Source organism: Dipodomys merriami, unplaced genomic scaffold (assembly GCF_024711535.1).
Source record: "Dipodomys merriami isolate MVZ:Mamm:240054 unplaced genomic scaffold, mDipMer1.0.p SCAF_20, whole genome shotgun sequence".
Taxonomy (NCBI): domain Eukaryota; kingdom Metazoa; phylum Chordata; class Mammalia; order Rodentia; family Heteromyidae; genus Dipodomys; species Dipodomys merriami.
This window is the reverse complement of record NW_027203382.1, coordinates 4807174-4830860: the sequence shown is the minus strand read 5'-3', so window position 1 is coordinate 4830860 and position 23687 is coordinate 4807174. Positions and strand designations below refer to the sequence as shown.

At 33.7% G+C, this 23687-nt stretch overlaps 1 protein-coding gene across 2 annotated transcripts in view; it reads right to left on the bottom strand.

Annotated features, from left to right (window-relative positions):
* Positions 1 to 23687, bottom strand: part of St8sia4 (ST8 alpha-N-acetyl-neuraminide alpha-2,8-sialyltransferase 4) — a 93063-nt gene that overhangs the window by 24155 nt on the left and 45221 nt on the right. For both annotated transcript variants that reach the window (XM_070031016.1, XM_070031017.1), the window contains one exon: positions 17912 to 18205. In XM_070031016.1, coding sequence (XP_069887117.1) covers positions 17912 to 18205 — 294 coding nt within the window. The remainder of the gene's footprint in view (positions 1 to 17911; positions 18206 to 23687) is intronic.

The following is a 23687-nucleotide window of genomic DNA, read 5'->3' as shown; positions in this document are numbered from 1 at the left end:
TTATGATGCCCCAGATATTATTCTAAAAATGCACTGCATACAGCTCAAGTGTTCTTTTCAGTAGTTAAATGATGTAGGCATTCTTAATAGCCCTACTTTACAGAATAAGCAAATGGCTAAAGATCGCTGAGATGTGGAAGGGGAATTCAAATGTCTTCCAGATCCAGAGTTTGTGCTATGCTGAAGTAGGTCTCTGTAACTCTACAGATTTGGCCAAACTAATTTTAGGCAGAATTAGTTCAGATTTAATATTTAAACTTTTAAAAATTACGATATGATTAAGCATCAAATATAATACTTCACAGCCTCATTGGAGATGTCCTGAGGTGAGTCATTAGTTATGTTGGTCTAGCTAGTAAAAACGCAGAGAAGTAGATTTTTTTAATCATTCTTGGGGCTTGAATTCTGGGGTTGGGGGCTATCTCTCAGCTCTTCAGCTCAAGGCAAGCGCTCTACTACTTGAACCACAGCACCACTTCTGGTTTTCTAGTGGTTTATTGGAGATAAGAGTTTCATGGACTTTCCTGCCCGGGCTGGCTTTGAACCGTGACCCTCAGATCTCAGCCTCCTGAGTAGCTAGGATTACAGGCGTGAGCCACAGGCACCAGGCAGAAGTAGAAATCTTTTCAAAATCTAATGTAGAAAGAAGGTTAACATGTTTTCTTCATTATACTTAGTACTTCTTACTAAGTATAACTTGGAATTATGTGATTTACTCTTCTGTGATAAGTGTTAAATGACATGTTGACACATCTAATTAGGCAAATCAAAGTTTTCATCCCATATTGTCAAGGAGGACATTTCTTTGAAATAGAAACCAATTTAAGCAATTGAATTATATATGCATAGATATACACATATATAATTAGAAAAAATCTAGAAACGTGATTTATAATTTTCAGATTCTACTTGTACTTAGATTTGACAGACAGCATTGATACTTGAAACAGAATGATATCCATCAAAGAAAATTGCCACAGTTTTGTGCTGATATATAGAGAATACTTGGAGACTTTCCGATTTTCATGTGAAAAGTACTACCATGTCAATTATTCTCACTATGGATTTTACTTGTAGGAGCTCTAATGGAAGTATTAAAACACACACACAGTACAACATCTTAGAGAAAAAAAAGTGAATATTATTTTAATAATTAAACTACTTTCTACTTATAATATAGAAGTCAGTCAGAGATGTTTTAGTAGAGTCATTGTTGAATGACTCCCTAAAAGAAACACAGAGAGGAGAGAGGGGAGGGGGAGAGAGAGAGAAAGAGAGAGAGAGAGAAATCTTTGCAGATTTATTTTCCATACCATTAAATTAATTGGAAAGAGAGTGAAATAAGATAATTTATGTATTATCCTCATTCTTCCATTTCCAAATGCCATCCCTGGGACAATTCTGCAACAGTAACCTACAGACTCTATTGCTTTGTTTGATATCCTGTTTTTTGTTCTTGTACTGTCCACTTCAAACTCAGAAGTCTAAGCCTTTCCAATCAAAGCACTGAGGAAACAAACATATTCTATGCAGAAACTATAAAAAGAAAAACAGAGAATAGACTTTAACAAGTACTTAAAGTGATTTATCTATTTACACATGTGTGTGTGCGCATGCGCGCGCGCGAGCGCACACACACACACACACACACACACACACACACACACATACACTTTGGTCAGACTTTTCAGAGACAGCAAATAAATAACATTCATAAGTCTTGAGACCAGCAGCAACATATTACTGGTATTTGGTTATTCATCAGCCAGTCTTAGATTGCATTGTTTCCCTAAAGCCAAATGCTATATTTGACTTTAGTCTCTGCTTCTTTCATGCAGACAGGGCAGTTTATGCAAACAAATGATGCAGATTCCCTATCTGCTATGCTGAACATTATTTCTATACCCAAAAGAAATAAAACATTTTAGATCCAATGGTTTCAATGTATCTGCATTTAACCAATTAATGAATTTAGGATGTATTTAGATTAAATATGCACTATTTTATTTTGCCAGTACAGTCAAACAAAATTATCATTTTGCAAAGAGATAGCAACTTTTAGAAAATATAATGATGCACGATTTTAAGGATTATTGCAAAAGTTATATTTTTGCACTTTGGTTGTAAGCTGGGGCTTGAACTCTGGGCTTGGGCGCTGTCACTGTGCTCTATAGCTCAAGGCGAGCACTCTACCACCCGAGCCACAGCACCACTTCCGGTTTTTTAGTGGTTTATTGGACATAAGAGTATGATGGACTTTGTGCCTGAGATCCTCAGATCTCAGCCTCCTATGTAGTTAAAATTACAGGCGTGAGCCACCGGAGCCCAGCTTCTTTTTTTTTTTTTTTTTTTTTTTGACCAATTTTGGAACTTGAACTCAGGTCTGGGCACTGTCTCTGTGCTTCTTTTGCCCAAGGCCAGTACTCTACCACTTGAGCCACAGCACCACTCCCAGCTTTTTCTGTTTATGTGGTACTGACTGAGGAATCAAACCCAGGGCTTCATGGATTCATGCTAGGCAAGCATTCTACCACTAAGCCACATTCCTAGCCAGTTGTGAGATTCTTTTCATTATGGAACAAATAAGAAATAATACAAAATTCTCAATCAAAACATCTCTAAATTGATAGATGAGAGGTATAATAAAACACCAACAGTGTTAATGGTAGGCTGCTCTATTGTACACTGTTATTATTTATTTTGTGTCAAGATGTAAGTCTTCATTAACATTTGCTTTAATAAAATATTCCATTAGACTTCTAGAAGTAGAACTATATGAACAACAACTGCATATATATATAACTGTAATGCATACATACATACTAAAATATGCATATACATAAATTATATATGTTTGCTGTGATATGTATTATAGAAAAAATCACAGTTATAAGCTTATTTTTAGTTATGAATTGGCACATATTTATAGTACAAGAGGATTTCATTGTAATAGTACAGTGTACTTTTTATAAGGTCACATCCACTATTATATTCCTATTCCAGCTTTTCTCCTCCCCAATCTTCTTATAGTTTGTTAAGTTTCATTGTGCTGTTATTTTGGGAGACTTTTGAATTTTTTATAAGAAATTGTTTCCATCTATGTACTTAATTATGACTAAAGAAAATGACTTAAAAATAAGCTAAGATCAAATAGTATACTTCTTTAGAAAGATTAAGTCAAAGGCCAGCAAAATAAGTACCAAGAAATGGGTACTTACAAGAGGGGAAGGGGAGGGCTAAGGAGAGGGATAGAACAGCAAAGGGAGAAGGGGGAGGAGAATGCAGGCAGAAAATAATTGTATATATCACAGAACTGAAAAAAAATAAGGGGAAGGTGGGTTGAAGGGGATGAAGATGTGGAAGAGATGATATACATCCACATATATTGTATATAAAACTTGCACTGTTAAATGGCAAAAAAAATCCAATACATAACCTAAAATTGAAGAGAAGTGAGGGAAAGGTGGGTTGGGAGCAGTGGATGCCAATTTGAAAGAATGTTGGTAGAGGCGCCCATTTGTCATAAACTGCTGTGTTGATTTGCAACTCCTTTGTATGACTACTTAAGGATGGTAAAAATAAATAAAAACCACCTATGATATTTTTGCTAATATATTTATTTTCATGCTAATCCATTGAGAAATCTTATTTGTATTATGTAAGTAAACATGTGTCTTACCTGTAGGAATTAATTTTATAATGAACATGTTTCCAGAATATTTTTTTAAAAAGGAAAGAAATCCTGTCAAAATTCTCTCAAGCATTGTAATAGAAAAATTATAATATGTGAATTGTGTTATATCATAATGACAACTCATAAGATTATAAGTTTCTATATTCTTTTAAAGATGAAAATATAGGGAAGTAATAGTACTACTAGGGTAAACATCCATTTTTAACAAACACTGTAAAATTTGAATTCTATTCAAAAGCGTTTAGCCAGGTTAAGCGTAGTAACAGGAAGAAGAATTTTTTTTGTTTTTTTTTTTGTCACTAACACTTAGAGACTCCACTTTAAGGATTGTTACATAAAATATCCATTATATTTGATGAGTGTTATCGATCAGAAGAGATGAATTGAATAAAAGCTATCAATCTTGCTTTTGTAGATATCACTGTTGCTATTACATTTGCATTAAGCAAACTGAACTCTGATGAGATATATAATAAAAGGAAATATTCTAATCAATGAGACATATTTCTGATAGAGTTCCCAGTGTGATAAAAAGGATTTCATTTGATGAGCCTATATATTAGTGGATCCACTTTTTCTTCACCTAACACATACATACACACACGCATACACACATACCACACACAAGCACACACATCTCCTTGAATGACACTTCCATTCACAAAACTGTTGTCAAATTTTCTGGAATTCTGCCAGCTGGTTGACATTTTGTCTTTAACTTGGAATTGAACATTTGGGAGCATTTAAACTATGAAAATCAACAAATGTTGTAAATCCAAGTTTTTTCATTTTCCCTGAGGGAATCCCTGTTGAACACTTGCACACTTGCTTAAAAGGAAATTCCATTAGTGAAATGCTATTGAACATTTTGCAGTAATTTATCCCTCAATTTCTTAAACTGGTGCCAAAAATACACATTTGTGGACAAGCTTCAACACATTTTAATAAGTAATGTATTTATACCAAAGAACCAAATACTGTCATTTTAAAAGACCTCTTAAACGATTTAGTCTTCTGTACACTTAATCATTGCATCTAATGAATCAGTAATACCACTAATCGTAAAACCACACACACACACACACACACACACACACACACACACACACACACACACACACACTTTTACACCTAAAAGAGGATGAAATACATTACTGGTATCACAATGGTAGGGACAGGTGGTGCTTAGCGTTTGAAGATCATCATAACAATGTCCAGACCATACAACACAGCTACATTTCATTTTACCTCGCTGTTAGCATGAAGAAATAAGAGACTACTGTTGTTACATCTTCTAATTTCTAAAGGAATTATAAGAGATTGATATTTATATTTAAAGTCTCATAGCTTCATTGTTGACAACAAATTCATTTTTTAAGTATCTGTATTGTTCAATAGGTCAACAGACTCTAACTCAATGATAAGTTGTTTGTTTGCTACCTGTTTTCTAAAATGAGGAAGAGGCACAGAAATGCCAAGGAGATATTTGTATATGAGAAATAAGAGAAATCCTGTATTTTAATGAAGACTGCTGTTAGATTAAACTATTAATAAATAGGCAAGTGCCATATGAACACTGAATAATAAATATAATACATCAGTCCTAGAGGTAATATCCAACTTGTACCATTATAATTCATATTTTAACATTAGTAACTGTCTGCATCTGGGATACTAGAGAAATAAAACCTGTTAGATTAAATATTACAAATCAAGGTACTTCCATTTTTTTCTTTATTTAGTTATAAGAATAAAAATAATTTAAATTCAAGTTGATGGCATTTTTGTAATTTTGTAGACATGACTCATATAACTAATGAATATTACAGATGTATTTTGTAAAAGTTTCCTTAAACATATCTTCATGAATATATTCTTTGATAAAATAAATATATTTAAAATCAAACAAAAATTACAACTAAGGCATTTCCTCAGATTCAGTAATGGTAACCTTGTTTTTCCAATACTATGTCACCCACATTAAACTATCTAGCAAAATTGTCAAAACTGCATTGAAGCTGGGTGCTGGTGGCTTATGTCTGTAATCCTAGCTACTCAGGAGGCTGAGATCACAGGATCGTGGTTCAAAGCCAGTTTGGGCAAGAAAGTCTGTGAGACTCTTACCTCCAATAAACTACTAGAAAACTGGAAGTGGCAATATGGCTCAAGTGATAGAGCACTAATCTGGAGCTGAAGAACTCAGGGACAGCACCCATGCCCAGAGTTCAAGCCCCACAACCGACAAAATTCAAAGAAAAAAAAAAACTGCCTTGATAACATGCCCTAAAATCCTATAAATTTTTTATCAGCATAGACTTTTTAAGAATTGAGACTCAAGTGTACAAATTTCACTGCCTTCAGGCTGAATAAATATTGACAGTAAGATATCTCAAATGTAGTTTGCTTGAGCTTTTCAAATAAAAATGGCACACCTTCCATCCATTTTCAAGGAATGGTCTTGCTTTTTCTTTTCAGATGTTAGCTGAAAGCCCAAGCAGATAAATGAACCTAAAGTTAATGAAATGCTTCAGTATCCAGTTATAGAAATGCTGCAATCTCTTTCGAATTTGGAAAAAAATGTACGCAGTGAAATTTTATTATAGAATTATTTAGAAAGTTAAGCTTGAAGTTTGGGATTTATATTATCATTAGATACTTTTATTACTTATTCGGTCTTCCTTTCTGAGAAAAAAATCTATTTTTTGGCCACAAAACACACAAGTCAGAAACCAATGAAGATATATGATAAATAGGAATCCATTCACTTTTCCAATATTGCCTTGGCAGAATACAAAGTTATCTAAATCAGTAGTATGATATTGAAAAATTACATATCAAGATGAAAGATAAAATGGCACAAATATCATCATCACTGGTCTAGAGAGGGACTGGAATCAGCAGCTCTGGCTTGTACCACAAAATGAATGTTAGCTTTAGAAAAATGATGTGCCTCAATTGTATCAGTAGAACAAAATGAGGGATTTAATTAGGTCATAAGGATTAAAATCCTTTCCATATTTTTCCATGTGTATATGAAGCCTATATATTTTTCAATATGTTTGTAATTTGAACTAGTCACTCCTGATCCTAAACTTTTATATCCTGTCCTTCAGTCTTACTGGTGGGAGACAGCAATTTGTCTATCGCTGAATTAGAGTATACTGTTTGATTACATACATACCTACTCCCTGCCCCACCTAGCCTACTAAGGCAAGCACACATATAACCAATTCTAGTTTCCTTTCGGGTAAAGGGTAGAAGCATTTAAAAGAGGCTATGAAACTACTTTTCAATATGTTGCTGTTATGGAATAAAGAACAAGCTATGTAAATGTTTTCTCATACTATCAACGAACAGTTTGGTTAGAAAGTCCCCAATCTACCCTAAGTAATGAAAGATCCTGAGCATTCTGGGGGTTGCAAAATCCCCCTCCCATTCCCCCCACTCTGCTGCAATTCATTTCATTGTGAATCACAATGTTTGGATGATAAAAAGTCATTTCCTTAACATTCAAATACCAAAGCGGAAGCTGTGCCTTTCTATCTTGCTGGCAAGTCTGGGGTGCATCATGTTTCAGCAGCTTTCTGTTTTCCTTAGATGTTTCCCCCCACTTTCAGCCTGTTTGCTCTTATAACATTCCTCTTCTTGGGTTACTTAAGGATATATAAAACTCAGTGCTCCAAGTTTTCTTAACACATTAATCACAAAGAATAAAACAAATGAAGATGGTTTGTCATCATGTTTTTGTTAAGAATCTGTTTCTATGATCCTTGACCCCCACCTTAACTGTTTGCAATCCTAGTATGTCTCCTCATCATCACACTCTGTCTCACTGAGAAATGCAAGATGGATTTCCTATGCATGACAAGTTAAATGAGGAAATCAGAATATGGAGAAATGCTAATCCTACCTTATATCATGGCAGAGAGAGTGCAGAGAGTCATCATATATGTATGTGGACATGTTTTGGCCGCCTTGATTTATTTCTTCACAAGTTGTTAATTTCGGTACTCCTATAACTGTTTATTCTTATTATCTGCTAATGCTTTCTAGAGTAAATTTTTGCACGGTAAAATCATATGGCTCAGATCTTGAAGCTTTTTGTAAAATGAGATATTGATTAACACTATTATTTATTTGAATTACACAACGGGAATTTCTTTTTCCTTAGCTGTCTTAAAGGAAGACCCACATGCAATAGAGTGATGGCACAACACAAGGATGAGCATGCCTATGAGTTAATGGTTTAGACCTTTAGCTACCTTCAAATCCTGCTTGGAATCTCTTCTGTGAATTCTAGGCATTGACAGCTCAAACATCCAAACACTTGCCATATCACCTTGTCCCTTTCTTATGTGAACCTCTGGACCATCAATCTGGAAATTCTGTCACTTGAGAATACATATTATTTTGTTATCATCTTTTCAGCTTCAGTCCTCCTCAATCTCCTGGGATATGACAGTACTCTATAAATGTTTAGTGAAACACAAAATTTGCTACAGCATACGCACACTGATTCATTTATATTTTGTAGATGTTGTGATATTATGTTGCTTTGCACAGACTTTTAAATGAAAAAATATGTATTTCATTCTTCACATAGTTTATAATTAATAATTTATATATTCACCAAATATTTACTTGCACATAAAATGGTAACTATTTCTCATTCTTTAAACTTAGCTTATTAATTTTGAGACCAACATTTCTTGTTGTTGTAGGCATCTGCTTCAAAAAAAATGATAGAGAAAAATATATTTGCCTGCTTAATAAACTAAAAATAAATAAGTAAGTAAGTATGCTGGCAGTACTGGTAATTCCTTGTAGTGACTTTTATTGATGGAGACATGCTGATGGAGTATTTGACTGCAACATAGATAGGTTCCACAAGATATCAAGCTCCAATAAAATGCTCATCATTAAACAACAAAAAAATAACTAAAAATGATGAAAATTCAGCAAGGAACCTACTATCCAACCAACTCTGTCTCCATAATTTTCATTATTTTAAACTAGATCTTGTTAGATATTCATAATTACAATAGAGTTTTTTTTCAAGTGTTGCTGAGAAACAGATACTTTAGTGTAATATTAGCTGGTAATGTGTAAATGTTTTCTATTCAGCTACAAGGGAGTTTCTGCAGACAGCTTGCAGAATTCTGTATTGATCAATGGGTTACAATGTAAAACCACAAATTTAGCTGCAAGTGATAATCTTACTGTTTCTATTTTACTTTTTGCAAAAAAAAAATATTGGATGAAAGAGAAATAAGAAGCTAATAATTTATTAGGACAAACTTTCAAAAAGATTAGCGATGTATCATTGAATCCGGGGCATTTTAGACTGCTCAAATATAAACAATTGTCACATTTTTAAACTATTTGTACTTTGTAAAAATATCATTTTTATTTGAAATAAGAAACAAAGGAGGAGGCAACAATGCTTGATAGGAAATGTACTCATTACCTTGCTCATATAACTGTACCTCCTTCTGTACAGTATTTTTATAATAAAAAACGAGGAGGAGGAGGAGGAGGAGGAGGAAGAGGAGGAGGAGGAGGAGGCGGAGGCAGCGGAGGCGGAGGCGGCTCTGAGCCGGATGCTGGTGGCTCACACCTGTAATCCTAGCTACTCATGAGATCTGAGGATGGGGTTCAAAGTCAGCCTGGGCAGGAAAGTCCCTGAGACTCTTATCTCCCATAAACCACCAGGAAACCAGAAGTAGTGTTGTTGCTCAAGTGGTAGAGCTCTTGCCTTAAGCTGAAGAACTGAGGGACAATGCCCAGGCCCAGATTTCAAGCCCCATGACCAAAAAAAAAAAAAAAAAAAAAAAGAAGGCTCTAAATATTGCTTTGATGCTAAAGCTTAATGGATTTTGGTAAATTTCACTGAAATTGTAATGAAGATCAAGAAACTCAGTTTACACTCTTTGTTAAAGAAAATTTATACATGGTATGTACCTTGAAATTCTTAATTATTTTTTTTATCAGAGGGTGAAATGGACCATTTTACTGATTTTGTCATCTGGGGTGTATAAGCAAGGCTTTTACAGGGGTGTGCTTCAAATGGGTAAAATAGGCCACATAAACTGTACTTGCATTACCAAAACTTGTTACAAGTTTCTATGTCTGAAACAAGCATTTTTTTTTCCTGGTAGCAATTGCCAAACCGTTGCTCCATTTGACTATCCATGTGATCACTGAATGATGGTCTGGAGGGTAAACTATTACTGGGAAAAACTGAGGATTTATAATTCAGTCCTTAAGTTACTGATTTTCAATATTGTAATAAACCAAAGCAAAACAAGATCAAAACATGGAATGGGAAATATGGCTAAATAATACCATTGCTGCAGTACTGAAATCTTTTCTCAAAAAGTCATGCATTTGGCATTTGGCCAAATACATAACAGTCATTTGTATGGTATTTTGAAAATGAACTTAACTATGAATCCTAACCATGATCCATTTGTGTAAACTTGCACAATAAATGGGTTAGTAAGAATAATGGATATCAGTGGTGCAGCAGTTCCACATATTTTCCACACCTTGCTCCTGAAATTACCCAAACTTGTTCACAAGTCCTTTATGACTACTTTTCTTTAACTTCAACAACTTACATCTGAATGCATATTTTTATTATCTGTCCTAGATATTGAAAGTTAAGTCTTAATTTCTCATTGAACTAAAATTTTCTAAATTAGAACTAACATCTTTTGACAGATAAAGAATCTTTCAATATAGGTACAAAAATTCTTTGATGTAACTGAATACCTAATGACCTATAAATAGTAACGAAGACTCAAGTCTCTATGATGTGATAACAAGTGCTTTTCCTTAAAAGCTGAAGAAATAATACAAAATTGCACTCCCTTCCCCTAATTGACAGTTCCAGCATTAAATCACTTGAAGAAAGTGATTAGGCTCATGAACACTGATCCAAAAATGATAATTCACATTTTAATATATTACAACCTGACTAGGGCTATATTGTCAGTCATTCTTTTTTGTCTCTCTGAATGTCATTTTCTGATTTCTTTCACCCATTGAATGTAAAAATATGAATAGTTTACATTCAGATCTTGAGTTGTGAGAAATCAAGTGCAGGTGTTATTCTCAAACTGGAATCTGTAATATCAAAGAACTAGCCAACTGGATCTCCAATTCTTAGTTTTGTGTAAGAGTAGAATTAAAATGAGTTGTCAAAAGGGAATTAAAATATTTTGTTGTCAAAGTCTTCAAGCGTATTTTGTTAAAACATATATGCACAGTGTTTTAAGTGACTCAGGAGAGGAGATTTAGAGAATAGTGAAGAACAATAATGACCTTCCCTCCATCTCTTCTCAATCATACTAGCATAGCATGAGTTCTTCTGAAACAGGCAAAAGAATCTGTCACAAATGGGTTACCTTCGTTACAATTCTAAAGCAAGTTCTGAATCTTTTTCTTATACTTTTTATAACTGTATGGAGCTAACATTACAAATGCCATTAGACAAAAATTGGAAACTATGGCCTAAGGCTCTGTCTATGTTAAAGACCATGTAGGATCTCAAGCTTGCTGATTGACTGTGCTCAATCACATGAAAACAATCTTAGCTATTACTCTCATGATGAACTACATCTATTTCAAGGATATTAGAAATGTTAACTTTTAAAATGTTTGGTAGTTTTAAGTAAACAACATTTCTCTGTATATTCAATATTTAGTTATGTTTATTCTCTAGAAATATAGTAACATATTTACCTTTTAAGTTCATAAGTAATGATTTTAACATATAAACAATCTCTGAATGCTATTATGTAACTATTATGTAGTTACCTGGAGATACATTACAAGAGCTTTATGCAGATTAATTTATCACACATTCTACATATTGCTCAATGTTCCTCTTTTCTTCCTGAAAGGTCAGAAAAATGGGAAATTCTGGGTTGATTGAGAAGAGTGAGTCTCTTAGAACTAGAAACACAAAAGGAAAACCAAAGACATGCACTGAATGTAAACCTATGAAAAGAAGTCATGTTTATGCTATAGTTTTTGAATATAGCAGTATAAAACTGTATTTTTAATTTCTAATTTAATATTTATTTTTTAATATTACAAATAAACTCATCTCCCTGACTGAAGTATTTATAGAAATCACATGATAACTTAATATTCTGTACAAGTTAGCATATTAATTAAAAAGAATAAGGGTATGTACAATGGAAATTTTGTCTGATTCTGAAAGATAATACTCAAAAGAAAACTAAGTTGCTAAATTACATGAATAAGTCACCTTCTTCAGGAGGACAGGAAAAAATTGTAGATGATGAACCAGCTTAAATGTTCCCATGAATATGATCTCTTTAATACCACAGGTGGGTAAAAAATTCTAGCAAGCTCAATATATACTGAACACAAGCTGATAATATTTGTTTAATTATTGCATTGATAGAAGACAGGCTATCCAGTTTCTGTCCTGATTATTTGGATTTAAAATTTTCTAATAAGTCTGTCGCCTTTTCTATCACAATGCTCCATGGAGAATGTCATTTCTAGTGTTTCTCCAATTGATAAGAAAATCTTTCGCTTGATTCTACTTACTTGCCAAATTTATTTCTTCTTTTTTTTTATCCTTTTATTTATTCTTGAGTAAATCTGACAGTTTCAATAGTCTTACCATGGAACTCAGATTTTCCTCAAGCTGATGGATCCCTTCCTCTCAGCTGGAATTACAGGTATGTACCACCACATCAGGATCTTTCCTGTTTCCTGAATTTCTCTGAAGCATAACTTTGAGCTGAATTCCAGTTACTTTAGCCCAATGTTTTCCTATCCCTGTACACATGTGCCCTTTCCTTCAATATAATGTATGCAAGGAATTTGTGTTTCTTATTAGTCAGATTAATAATGAAGAAGTCTGTTTCTGTTGTCATAAAACTTACCATCTAAATCCACAGAAATGAACATTGTTCATGACTCCTCTAAAAGAGATGAACATCACTTACAAGGAAAATAACAGAAAGAGCACTCAGGCCAATCTCTTTCGAAGTACTACAGTCAGGACTTGAGCCCAACTGGAGCTTACTTTTAAACTGAGATTGAGGAAAGAGTAAAAATGGATTTATGTAAAGAAAAGAGAGAAGCACATATCAAAGAGGACATTGAGAGTAGGCCAAGGTCACAGAAGTGCCCAGATTTACCACTCTTTCAAGGCAATTTTGGGTGTACTGCAAAGAGTTTGTCTCCACCAGACATGACCAAGAATTAGACAGTTCATGGGCCCAAAACAGCGTGGAAGTGGAAGTTATTGTCCAGCTTGGAGCCCATGTATTTGTGAATGTCTTCTCAGATATAAACCTACCACTTTATCACACTCTCCAATACAAAATAAATAATGGAAGCTTCTGGGACATAATATTGTGCTAAAAATAATATTGTGCTAAAATAATATGTGTCAGAGTAACCAGTACAGGAAGAAATACTCTATCATGGAAATCTCCTTAATTTAAAAGGTACACACTCTTCAGTGTCTAGCTACTCAAAAACATTAAACTAGGACACACATTTTATAAGAAAATATTGCAGCTGTGTTGTTCATAGGTCAAAATAGAAACCACATGGGAATGTTTTTAGAAGAAAGCTATATTTAAAACAAGTAAGCCATATTCAGAAGAATTTAGAGTGAATATTTCCGTTCTCAAAGTGTTTTTTTTAATTGTTTTTCCTCATGTGGCTTTGGATTGATCTATACTCCAAATAATACATTTTAATGAATTTAAAATAAGTAATAAATAAATTTCCTGAAGCCAATTGATATACTTCAGCTTACTAGAGACTATACTGAAAACCTGATCTGGTTCATAATTCTCTGTAAGTTCATGGTGTTCACATGAACTTAGCCTGCAGAGGAAGGCTCTAATTTTCATATAGTTTTTTATCTCGGTATACACAAACAGGCAGATTTTTATATCTGAAAGATGTACCCAGGAACTTAAATCTCAAAAATGATGTTTTGTGCTACCCTTAAGACTGAAATGATTGATGCTGCAAATCACATTGAAAGCAATTCATTAAAATCTATATAAAGATAATAAATTTATTTAAATAAGTAATTCTTGTTGTCATACTTCTAGTAATAAAACTTTCCTAATCAATAAAATATTTTGCAACACAGTGACTATTGCCCAAATTAAAATTTAGCTAGAGATGTTGGAGCATGAAAATTAATTTCCAAGAAAATTAATTGAAAGAAGGTATTGTCTCTTCTATTATAATGATCAAAATTTTAGCAAGTCATGTACAGAGGATACAGACAACATATTTGAGGATGACAGAAAATTAAGCAAAAGAATGAGTGCAGCAATTTGAATATTCCCATATATAATGAGATCCAAAGTACAGGTCCAGCGATATGTGGAGTCCAAAGACATCGAAATGATTATTTATGTCAAATGTGGACCACTTGGGACTTTCAAAATCCTATATTGTTTTAATGAATTATTTTAAACTTGTTATTATATATTTTATTCATACCCATTAGGCTACTTTTTCTCTTTTGCAAGTTCTTCTTAATATGAATCTAGCAAGATTTTTTTCTTCCTATTTAAATTAATAAGACCTTCAAAAATAATCATAAACTAGAACATAATCTCAAATGCCATTAAGTTTTGTGACTAATAGTTAACATTTTGAAGCCCCTACAAAAACAACAACAAGACTACATAAGTGTCTAGAGTTAGTAAGGCATCATAATTTATTTTAAAAAGTTGAAATGATTAAACCTGACCATATGATAATTACCTGGATGATCCTGTGTTCAGGATTCTTCATTTCTAGTACCAGTTGAACTTTCTATTGGCAATTATCATACTTGGAAATACCCTCACATTATAAGATTGTGATCAGGCCAGCCCTAAAATGTATTTTTTTCAGAAGCATCAACAATTAAGTAATCAGCAGAGGATATGAAACTATTTTGCTAAGCTCTATGAACCACAGGGTTTCAGAGAAGTAAGTCAAAAAAGATGTAAAACTCATTCTTGAAGGACAGGCCCTCGGGAAGGTTGAACTGGCTTTCATTTCATGTAACTCTTCTTTGTTTTGTGAGAGTTCACACTTCCTTATTCTCTTTCAGAGTTCTAGCTATCACATCCTATCGAGATGATATATTGTATGCATAAATATACATTTGAGAGATAGGTAACTCTAGGACTACTTATATACTTGCCACATTTTAGAACTCAATTGCTTTCTTTAAAGGAGACTGTGGAAGTGTATATGTAAGTGAGGCTACAAATTGACATCTTTCTATAATATTCAAAATCAATCAGGCCAAATAATCCCTAAAACATAGTAACCATAATAAAAGTATACCAGACATTAAACTAGCAGTCACAAGTTTGGTTTTACTTCTCTTTTGAAATTCAATCCTTCTGAATTTCCTGAAACAGTATATATCGAAATATTTGTGACAGAAAACTGAATAATACCAAAATAAGAGTATTCATAATGCAAATAAAAATATCTGTAGATTTTACATTTAAAAATAGCTCAGCTGGCGTACTGGTATATACCAGTAATTCCAGCCAAAGGGAAGCTGAATCAGGAGGTGCAATTGACCCAAGAGTTCAAGGCCAAGCTGGGCAAGAGAGGTTGTTAAAAACAATAAAGCATCTGTGAGGTCATCATTGTTAAGCATATATAATTTTACTGAAAAAACAACTTGTTAAGAAATATGAATTAAAATCTAGTAATTCAGAATAATTCTAAATTTTCTCATTTGATTCCCGTAGTCAAAGAATATTCCAAGTATTTGGTGTTAATTCTTAATTAACTATTACTTGAGCACATATATAAGATGATATTCAACATTGTTATTTTAAAAAGGTATTCTAAACAGCATGTATTATGCTATGAGCTTTGTTAAAAATGTATCATTCTTTTCAAAGTCAAATTCAATTGCCAGGGTTATTTATAATTTTCTTGAAACCTCTTACATTATAAATATAATATAATGGTGATAATCTCAATCTAATTATAAAAAGGCAATTTACCTGTGTGGAATAAAACAATACAAGAAAGTATCTGGAGTTGAAACAGGAAATTGCAAGTCCTTGAAGAAAATGTCTCAATAACAATACCAAATCAAACAAAAACATCTTAGTGTGGTCTTCACTCAGAAAAAGAAGCAAACTATTTTTTTATTCTAGGTTTGGAATCCCTTATCTTTTAGGAATTCTGTTCATTGTGTTTAATAGGTCCCCTGAACCATCTTTTTCCTTCCATGTCCATGATTCTGTCATGTATCTTTACTTTTCTGTAACAATTATAAGATGTTTTCTTAAATTTGGACATAAACTATGCTTATTTTTGCGGGGAGGGGGGGTCCGGTCATGGGGCCTGAACTCTGTGCCTGGGCGCTGTCCCTTAGCTCTTCAGTTCAAGGCTAGCATTCTACCACTTGAGCCACAGCACCACTTCTGGCTTTTTTCTTTTTGCTTATGTGGTGCTGAGGAATCGAACCCAAGGCCTCATGCATGCAACGCAAGTGTTCTAACACGGAGCCACCTTCCCAGCCCCATGAACTATGCTTCTTACAGGGTATATGTGTTTCCTTTCCCAACTTACATGTCTAATTTATTTTCCAGTACTCCACCAAGAGCTGCATGTGTACTTAATAATTTATTTGTTTCAATTTCTTCAAATGAGGCAGTAACAGGTAGTGTTATCTCAGTTATGAGTTCTCTGTCTCTCTCTCTGCTGTGTATATGTCTTGCTTTGTCTCTGTGTCTCTCTGTGTTTCTGTTTCTCTTCTTCTATCCCTGTAACAATTGTTATTCTATTTTTAAAGCCAATTTGAATACAAAATCCACACTTCTTTGTGAACTTGAGGAAAAAATAATTTGTTCCTAGAAACATATCTTCTGATTATGCCTTACCATTATATATACATGTATATGTATATATGGATGTATACACATACCTTACCATTATATATGCACATATATGCATTGTACATATATTTATGTTGTCTTATTTTCTTTCTTTTTCCCCTTCTTTCCTGTTCCTCTTCCCATTCCTCCCTTTTCTTTTTTTTTCTGTGCTTGAAATCAGGGCCTCACACTCAACATTCTTGCTCTTGGCTAGCACAGTTGAGTCATGCCTGAAGCATGGCAGTTTGCTGGTAAATTGGAGATCGACTATCACAGAGTTTTGCTCCCAGCTGGCTTCAAATTGCAGTTATCTAGGCCTCTACTTCCTCAGTAGCTAGCATAAGCCAATGTATTTTTTTTAAATTAGTGATCAGCTGGTTTTCATTTTTCTGTCTGCAGTATCTGACACTTAATACACATTCAATAAATGCACAGAATTAACACCCATGAGTTATATACTTTATATACTTACTGTGTAACTGGTTACATTTGGTCTACCGGCCATTTACTACTTTTAAACAAGAGATTACTTATCATATTTTATTAAACATATATTGATAAAAGATAAATGTCTTAATTTTTAGAAGTGACTGCAACTTTGGGGTGAAGCATTGAACATATTATCTCAGAGAATTTCTTTCTTCTCCCTGGAAGCCTCTTAGCTAAAGATTATTTTTAATTACTCTTTAAATACATCTTCCATTCATACTTTTTCAATATTGCCTATTAACCCTTAGCATTTCTGTTTTATGTTTACTTCTTACTTATCAATTTACAATGGATTCTTACCCTGTAGCATAGCTAAATATAAAAATCAGTGGTTAGAGCTAGATACTGGTGGCTCACATCTGTAATCCTAGCTACTTAGTAGTCTGAGATCTGAGGATTGTGATTCAAAGCCAGCTACAGCAGAAAAGATCAGAAGACTTTCATATCCAATTAATCACCAGAAAACCAGAAGTACTAGAGCTAGGCTAGTGTTCTAACACTAGTGAAAAAAACTGGATGGCAGTACTAAGGCCCTGAGTTCAAGCCCCATGACCAAAAAAAAAAAAAGAAAAGAAAAGAAAAAAATCAGTGAGCAGATATAAATAACTGACAATTTCAACAACAGCTTTTTCAGGAGGATGAATTAAAATAAGTACCCAAAATAAAGTCATGTTTATGAATAGAGTAGCCATTATAAGATAAAGGATCTATAGCCAGGGGAGATTGCACTAAAGCTCCTTCCATATAGAAAAAATGTTTAGTTATGAGTTCTACTGTACCAAGGACAGATTTGTCCTTTCCAGTCACTTACCCTCTGACAGCATGAATAAGTCTCAGTGATGGATACGCAGTGCGCACTTTCAGTTTATTCTTAAGGATTAATGCATTAACCCATTCCACGTGCTTCTCTCCTCCTTTGACCATGAAAGCAGGAATCCAAAGGACACTGTCATTCAGCATAGAAAGTCTATGCACAAATTTTTCTCTGTCACTCTCATTCCGAAAGCCTCCAAATGCTCTTTGCACAACTGATGGGTTCATGGTAATAAAATCTGATTTAGTTCCCACATCTGCAGCAAACTCCACCACAGGAGCTAGATTACACCTAAAGAGGAAACAATTAATGGACAAATGAAAAATAAATATGAAACAGTCCCTCATAAAACATATGTTTGAAAAGAAGAATGAAGGTTGAGCATGCTATTCTCCAACATATAAAAACATCCAAATATAATATACACAGTAAAATTATATTTTGACTATGTCACCACATGTTTAGGATATGCATATCAAGTATTGGACTCAAAGTGCCATTTATATTCAAATTGTTGTCTAAGAATAATCTTTATTCTTATTTTCACAATGCTATAAGATATGAATTCATAATAAGCAAATTTACATTGGTAAATTCACAAAGGCTCAGTTGGCATGCAAAAAGCAGTCTAAACCATATGCCATTCTGTAAGTAAAACACATTGGACTTGATATTCCAATCTGCTCTGCTTGTCAAACGTAACTCTCTTCATCAACTTTACACACAGAGTCTGACTTTTCTGTACTCTGAAGTTAGAGAAAAAGATCAGTTCTTGACAGCATTTTCCACAAACCAAATTTACAAGTGTCTGCTATTGGCCTTTATGGGGAAGAAAATGGAGATATCAGAATAAATATGACTATCTGAGAATTTTAAGGAAAGTAATAAAGTTTTTAGTATGAGATAAAAATATTGCCCTTTCTGTTTTTTACAGGGAGATCCTCAGGGTACCTATTTTTCCTATTAGGTCATCTCCATGGCTAGAAAATACATAAGTAAGAAAGAACTAGAATGTGTGAGACTGATCTTTCCACAGAACCACGTGGATGTACTAAAAGCCTGGACCTGATGTTATTCACATAGCTTGTTTCTACTGTTGTACTAGAAAACTTCTTTGAAAAACACCTTGTATTTTTCTGCTACTAATTTGTGATGTTCTTTTGATTCTATCACATTAATCTTTGGCTATATGACTTGAAATTGCTTTTGTAAAAACCTGTTTTAACTTGCTAAAATAAAAAAGGAAGCAGGTCTTAATCAGATGATAAATTTTTAAAAAGAATTTAAACAAACAAGAATTTACCATCTGAAAAATGTCAGTTTATTCAATCTACAGCTTGATGAAACATGCATACACTGAAAATACAGCTTTTAACTTTCCTTTTATCAGTACTCCAAGAGAAAGCAAATTGAATAAATTTTATATTTAGGCATTTTTGAGGTTTGGTTGTGTTATAAAACTTCCTATATTTCTCTTCTTGTATATTTTGTTACATTAATTAATTCACAAACAGGTTAAATTTTAATGAAAACGTCAAGGTGTGTTGTGCTATTAAAATTCTACCTGCTTAGACTTCCTTATCTCAATTAATTAATGCGTTCTGTTATTGCCCAATTCTCTTCATTAGTTATAACAACCAATCTCTTTCATTTCATACACTTTCATCTCACACACTTAATTACCTAAAGTATATTATTAAGGAGAAAAATATTAGCAGATGATAATCTGTAAATTAAAGTTTAATATGTATTTTTAAAAGAGTTTTGCATCTTCAATTCTACTATCTTCAAACACATCATATCATAAGATAAAGAAAACTTGTTTTCCTACTCAAAAGCCATTCTACTGATTAAGATTAGATATTAATCTTTCTTATTACCATAGCACATGTAAGACAGGAGAGCTTTGCAAAACCACTGCTGGACATAAACATATGTCAAAGTATACATTTTGCCATGATCTCATGGGATAGCCAAGATTTGATAATATTAGAAGCACTAACATGTCAACCACACAAATATTAAAGTGAATTTGAAGTACTAATCAAGCTGATTTAACATGAATCTAATTTCTGAGAGAAAAACAAATATATTCTGAAGGTCTTATTATGACCTGTTCTTCACACAAAATTTGCTAGAACTTACAAACATTCAAACTGACATGCCACCCAAGGGTGTGTGTGTATGTGTGTGTGTGTGTGTGTGTGTGTGTGTGTGTGAGAGAGAGAGAGAGAGAGAGAGAGAGAGAGAGACAGAGACAGAGACAGAGACAGAGACAGAGACAGAGACAGACTGAGACAGAGACAGAGACAGAGACAGAGAGACAGAGAAAGAGAGAGGAGAGAAAGCACCATACATATTTTTCTGCTACAATCTTCAATAATTGCTTTTAGAATATTCTTACTGTAGGAAACAACATTTATACTTCATTTTCTCCATAACATAAGAACATGTGAGAGTGAAAACTACATCTGCTTGATTATCTTTTTATTTTTCATGAATAGTATGTTCTTAATTTTTCTCTCTTAAATTTTTAACCACATATATTAATATTAAATTTCCCCAAGCTACCCCATACATTGCCAACATGTACTCTTTTAAGACCACACACACACACACACACACACACACACACACATACACACACACACATGGTCTTACATATCAAAATTGTCTGGCATATACCTTTTTAGAAAGCCAGATGATGATCAATTTGTGTATTGAAGATGAATATTTTCCATTTTGAAAACAAAATGAAGATTATAGAATATTTCTAGGGAGTATTGTTGGTCTAGGAAACAAACCAACATATTTGGAAGCATTGATGAATATAAAATGAGTAATCACAATCAGAGAATAATAAATTCACTTGTAGAATTGTGACAACTTGAACATGACCCCAACAGACATTACAAAGGACGGTAACTGGTAGAATGAAAACCACAAGGCAAAAAGACAGAATAAAATTCATTCTGTTCTGGGGCTGGGATCTGGCTTGTCATTTTCTTTGAAGCAGTATGTATACTTACTTACTGCAAAGAAAGAGTAATATCATGTATACATGTGGCCAGTAAATCATTGTGGATGTGCCAGATGTGTCATCATATATTGACTGAAGGTAACATATTCAAGGGGGGGAAATTAAGCCCAGATAACCAACCAGCTATGTTGCATGCAATTCAGCAGTTCAGAAATTGGGTAAACTCATGATTATTACTAGCAACAATACTGATGATAAAGCAAGAATATAAATATGATCTCAATCACAAAATCTTAATCTTACTAAAAATCTTCTTAGAGATTATAATATTCAGAATTAACTGAGATATATGTCAAGTATTTATGAGGCTCATGTTATTCTTAACTGTATAAAATAAGTGAGCATCCAACTTCAAAACAATGGAATTTTATGAGCCAAAACTTCTGATCAAATAGATTAGCAGATCATTGAAGAGAGTTAGGCTATGTTGTCTTTCTTCAAATTCAATTTTTGCTACCAAACTGCTTTTGACAAATCAGACATATGAATTTGTTACGCAAGCTTCTTATTACTGTTAAGTTCTCAGTTCTTTGTGTTGATTCTGCATTATTGATTAAACTCCTGCAGGAGTGGGGAAAGCTCCAATTCCACTGGAATTTGCTTGGAGTTTGTTTTTTGCATCCCTATATCACAGGCAATAGCTTCAGAATTCCTTTCATAATTGTAAAGCATCTTTCTTTTGACATATATATATACATACACAGAATATATAAAAACATATATATATATATATATACTTCAATTGTTATTCCTTCCTTTCCCCTTCCTCCATTCCTCTGGTTCTTCCCTCAAACAATCCTGTTTTTACAGTCATGTCATATTATTTCTGGAAGACTGTGGCTTGGCTTTTTTTTTTTTTAGGTTTGTGGTTACACCCTCAATACTGTTAGGGAGGAGTTAGAATAGGTAACCTGTAGTCTGACTTTCCTGAGGTGAAGGAGGTAGGTAGGCTCTAAATAGACCTGAAACAAAGCGCTTGAGCTTGTCGTCAGGAGAAGCATTATCCACATGCAAGATGAAGAGCTATAATCACTGTGATTAGGAAACATATCCTAAGGTTGATAGCATATAAAAGAGAAGTGAGGGGCTGGGAAGGTGGCTCAGTGGTAGAGTGCTTGCCTTGCATGCATGAGGCCCTGGGTTCGATTCCTCAGCACCAACCTAAGCAAAAAGAAAAAAGCCGGAAGTGGCTCTGTGGCCCAAGTGGCAGAGTGCTAGCCTTGAGCTGAAGAGCTGAGGGACAGCGCCCAGGCCCAGAGTTCAGGCCCCATGACCTGACTCCCTCCCCCCCCCACCCCCCCGAAAAGAAAGAAAAGTGAAATCTAACTTTGCAATTTTAACCCAATGTTTATACATACGATGTATTTGGGAATTATGGGAAATTATGTGGAAAAAGTTTTCTAACATTGAGAGCTAGTTTTTAATTTCAAGCAGCCAAGACTTAAGCACATAATACAATAGCCACTCAACTCTGATATTGCACAAATTCCAAGCAGTTATTAAACAAAGGATTTTAAAGATAGAGAAATGTTACCTTAACGTCTATGCTTCAGGTCTTTTGAGAATAAAGATTCTTTAAATGTTAGCAATACATTAAAGAGCTTCTTGATAATATTTTGATTTGTGAATCACAGGATTAAAATGTGTTTACAAATGGAATGCCAATTTGTCATAAAGAATTTATAAGAAATTAACATGAAAAATCATTTTGAAGATTTGCAGTTTTAGTATGGTGGATCGACACCCAAAAATACAAGCACACACAGCAAATGCTATGTTTGCTGCTAAGATTCACAATGATAATATTCTCAACTTGACATAAATAAATGGAAACAACTCACATCTCATAAAAATAATTATGTGACTAAACACAAGAGGAAATTTTTTCACAAACCCAGATTTGTTTTCATTCCAGGCAAGGGTGGGAAGAATAGTGTCATATAATTTCTTGGGAAATCCACAGAGTGAAAATAGAAATCACACTCATCCTAGCAGATTTGTATAATTGAGAAATTACATTAGCCTGTCTTTCCCACTTTTCAATCAAAACATAAAGGCAATTTTTCATCAAATTTACTTAAATTGTAAACATATTATGGAATCACGTAGCATTGGGCAAGGGTGATCAATAAGGCAGAATTATTTGAAAAAACTGATAAGTTGAACAGGCATGTAGTATTTTCTCAACTTCTGCTTAAATATTAAAGAAAAATGCTTCTTTTCTTTTTTTAGCCATCTCCGCCAGTAGCCATGTGGCACTACCATTTCTATCCCAACATGCATGACCTTAAGGAAATTAACCTGTCTAATATTATAATTACTTTTTGTTTTTCTTTATTGAGGCAACATTGACGAGTAAAAATAGTTCTAACATTCAACTTTTTCTGTAAATGAGAATCACAATGATTATGAGACATGAAATAAAAAAAATTGAGAACCTGAAATGAATTTAATTTCCTCTTAAATTTTATTTCCCTATGTTATTAATATAACCTAGGCAGTGTTAATCTCTTTTGCATCATCATCTTTCCTTTATAATCTACTGTAGTTGTAAATCTTTTTTTTTTGAGGGGGAGAGAGGGGGGCGGGTCATGGGGCCTGAACTCTGGGCCTGGGTGCTGTCCCTCAGCTCTTCAGCTCAAGGCTAGCGCTCTACCATTTGAGCCAGAGCACCACTTCTGGCTTTTTTCTTTTTCCTTATGTGGTGCTGAGGAATCGAACCCAGGGCCTCAT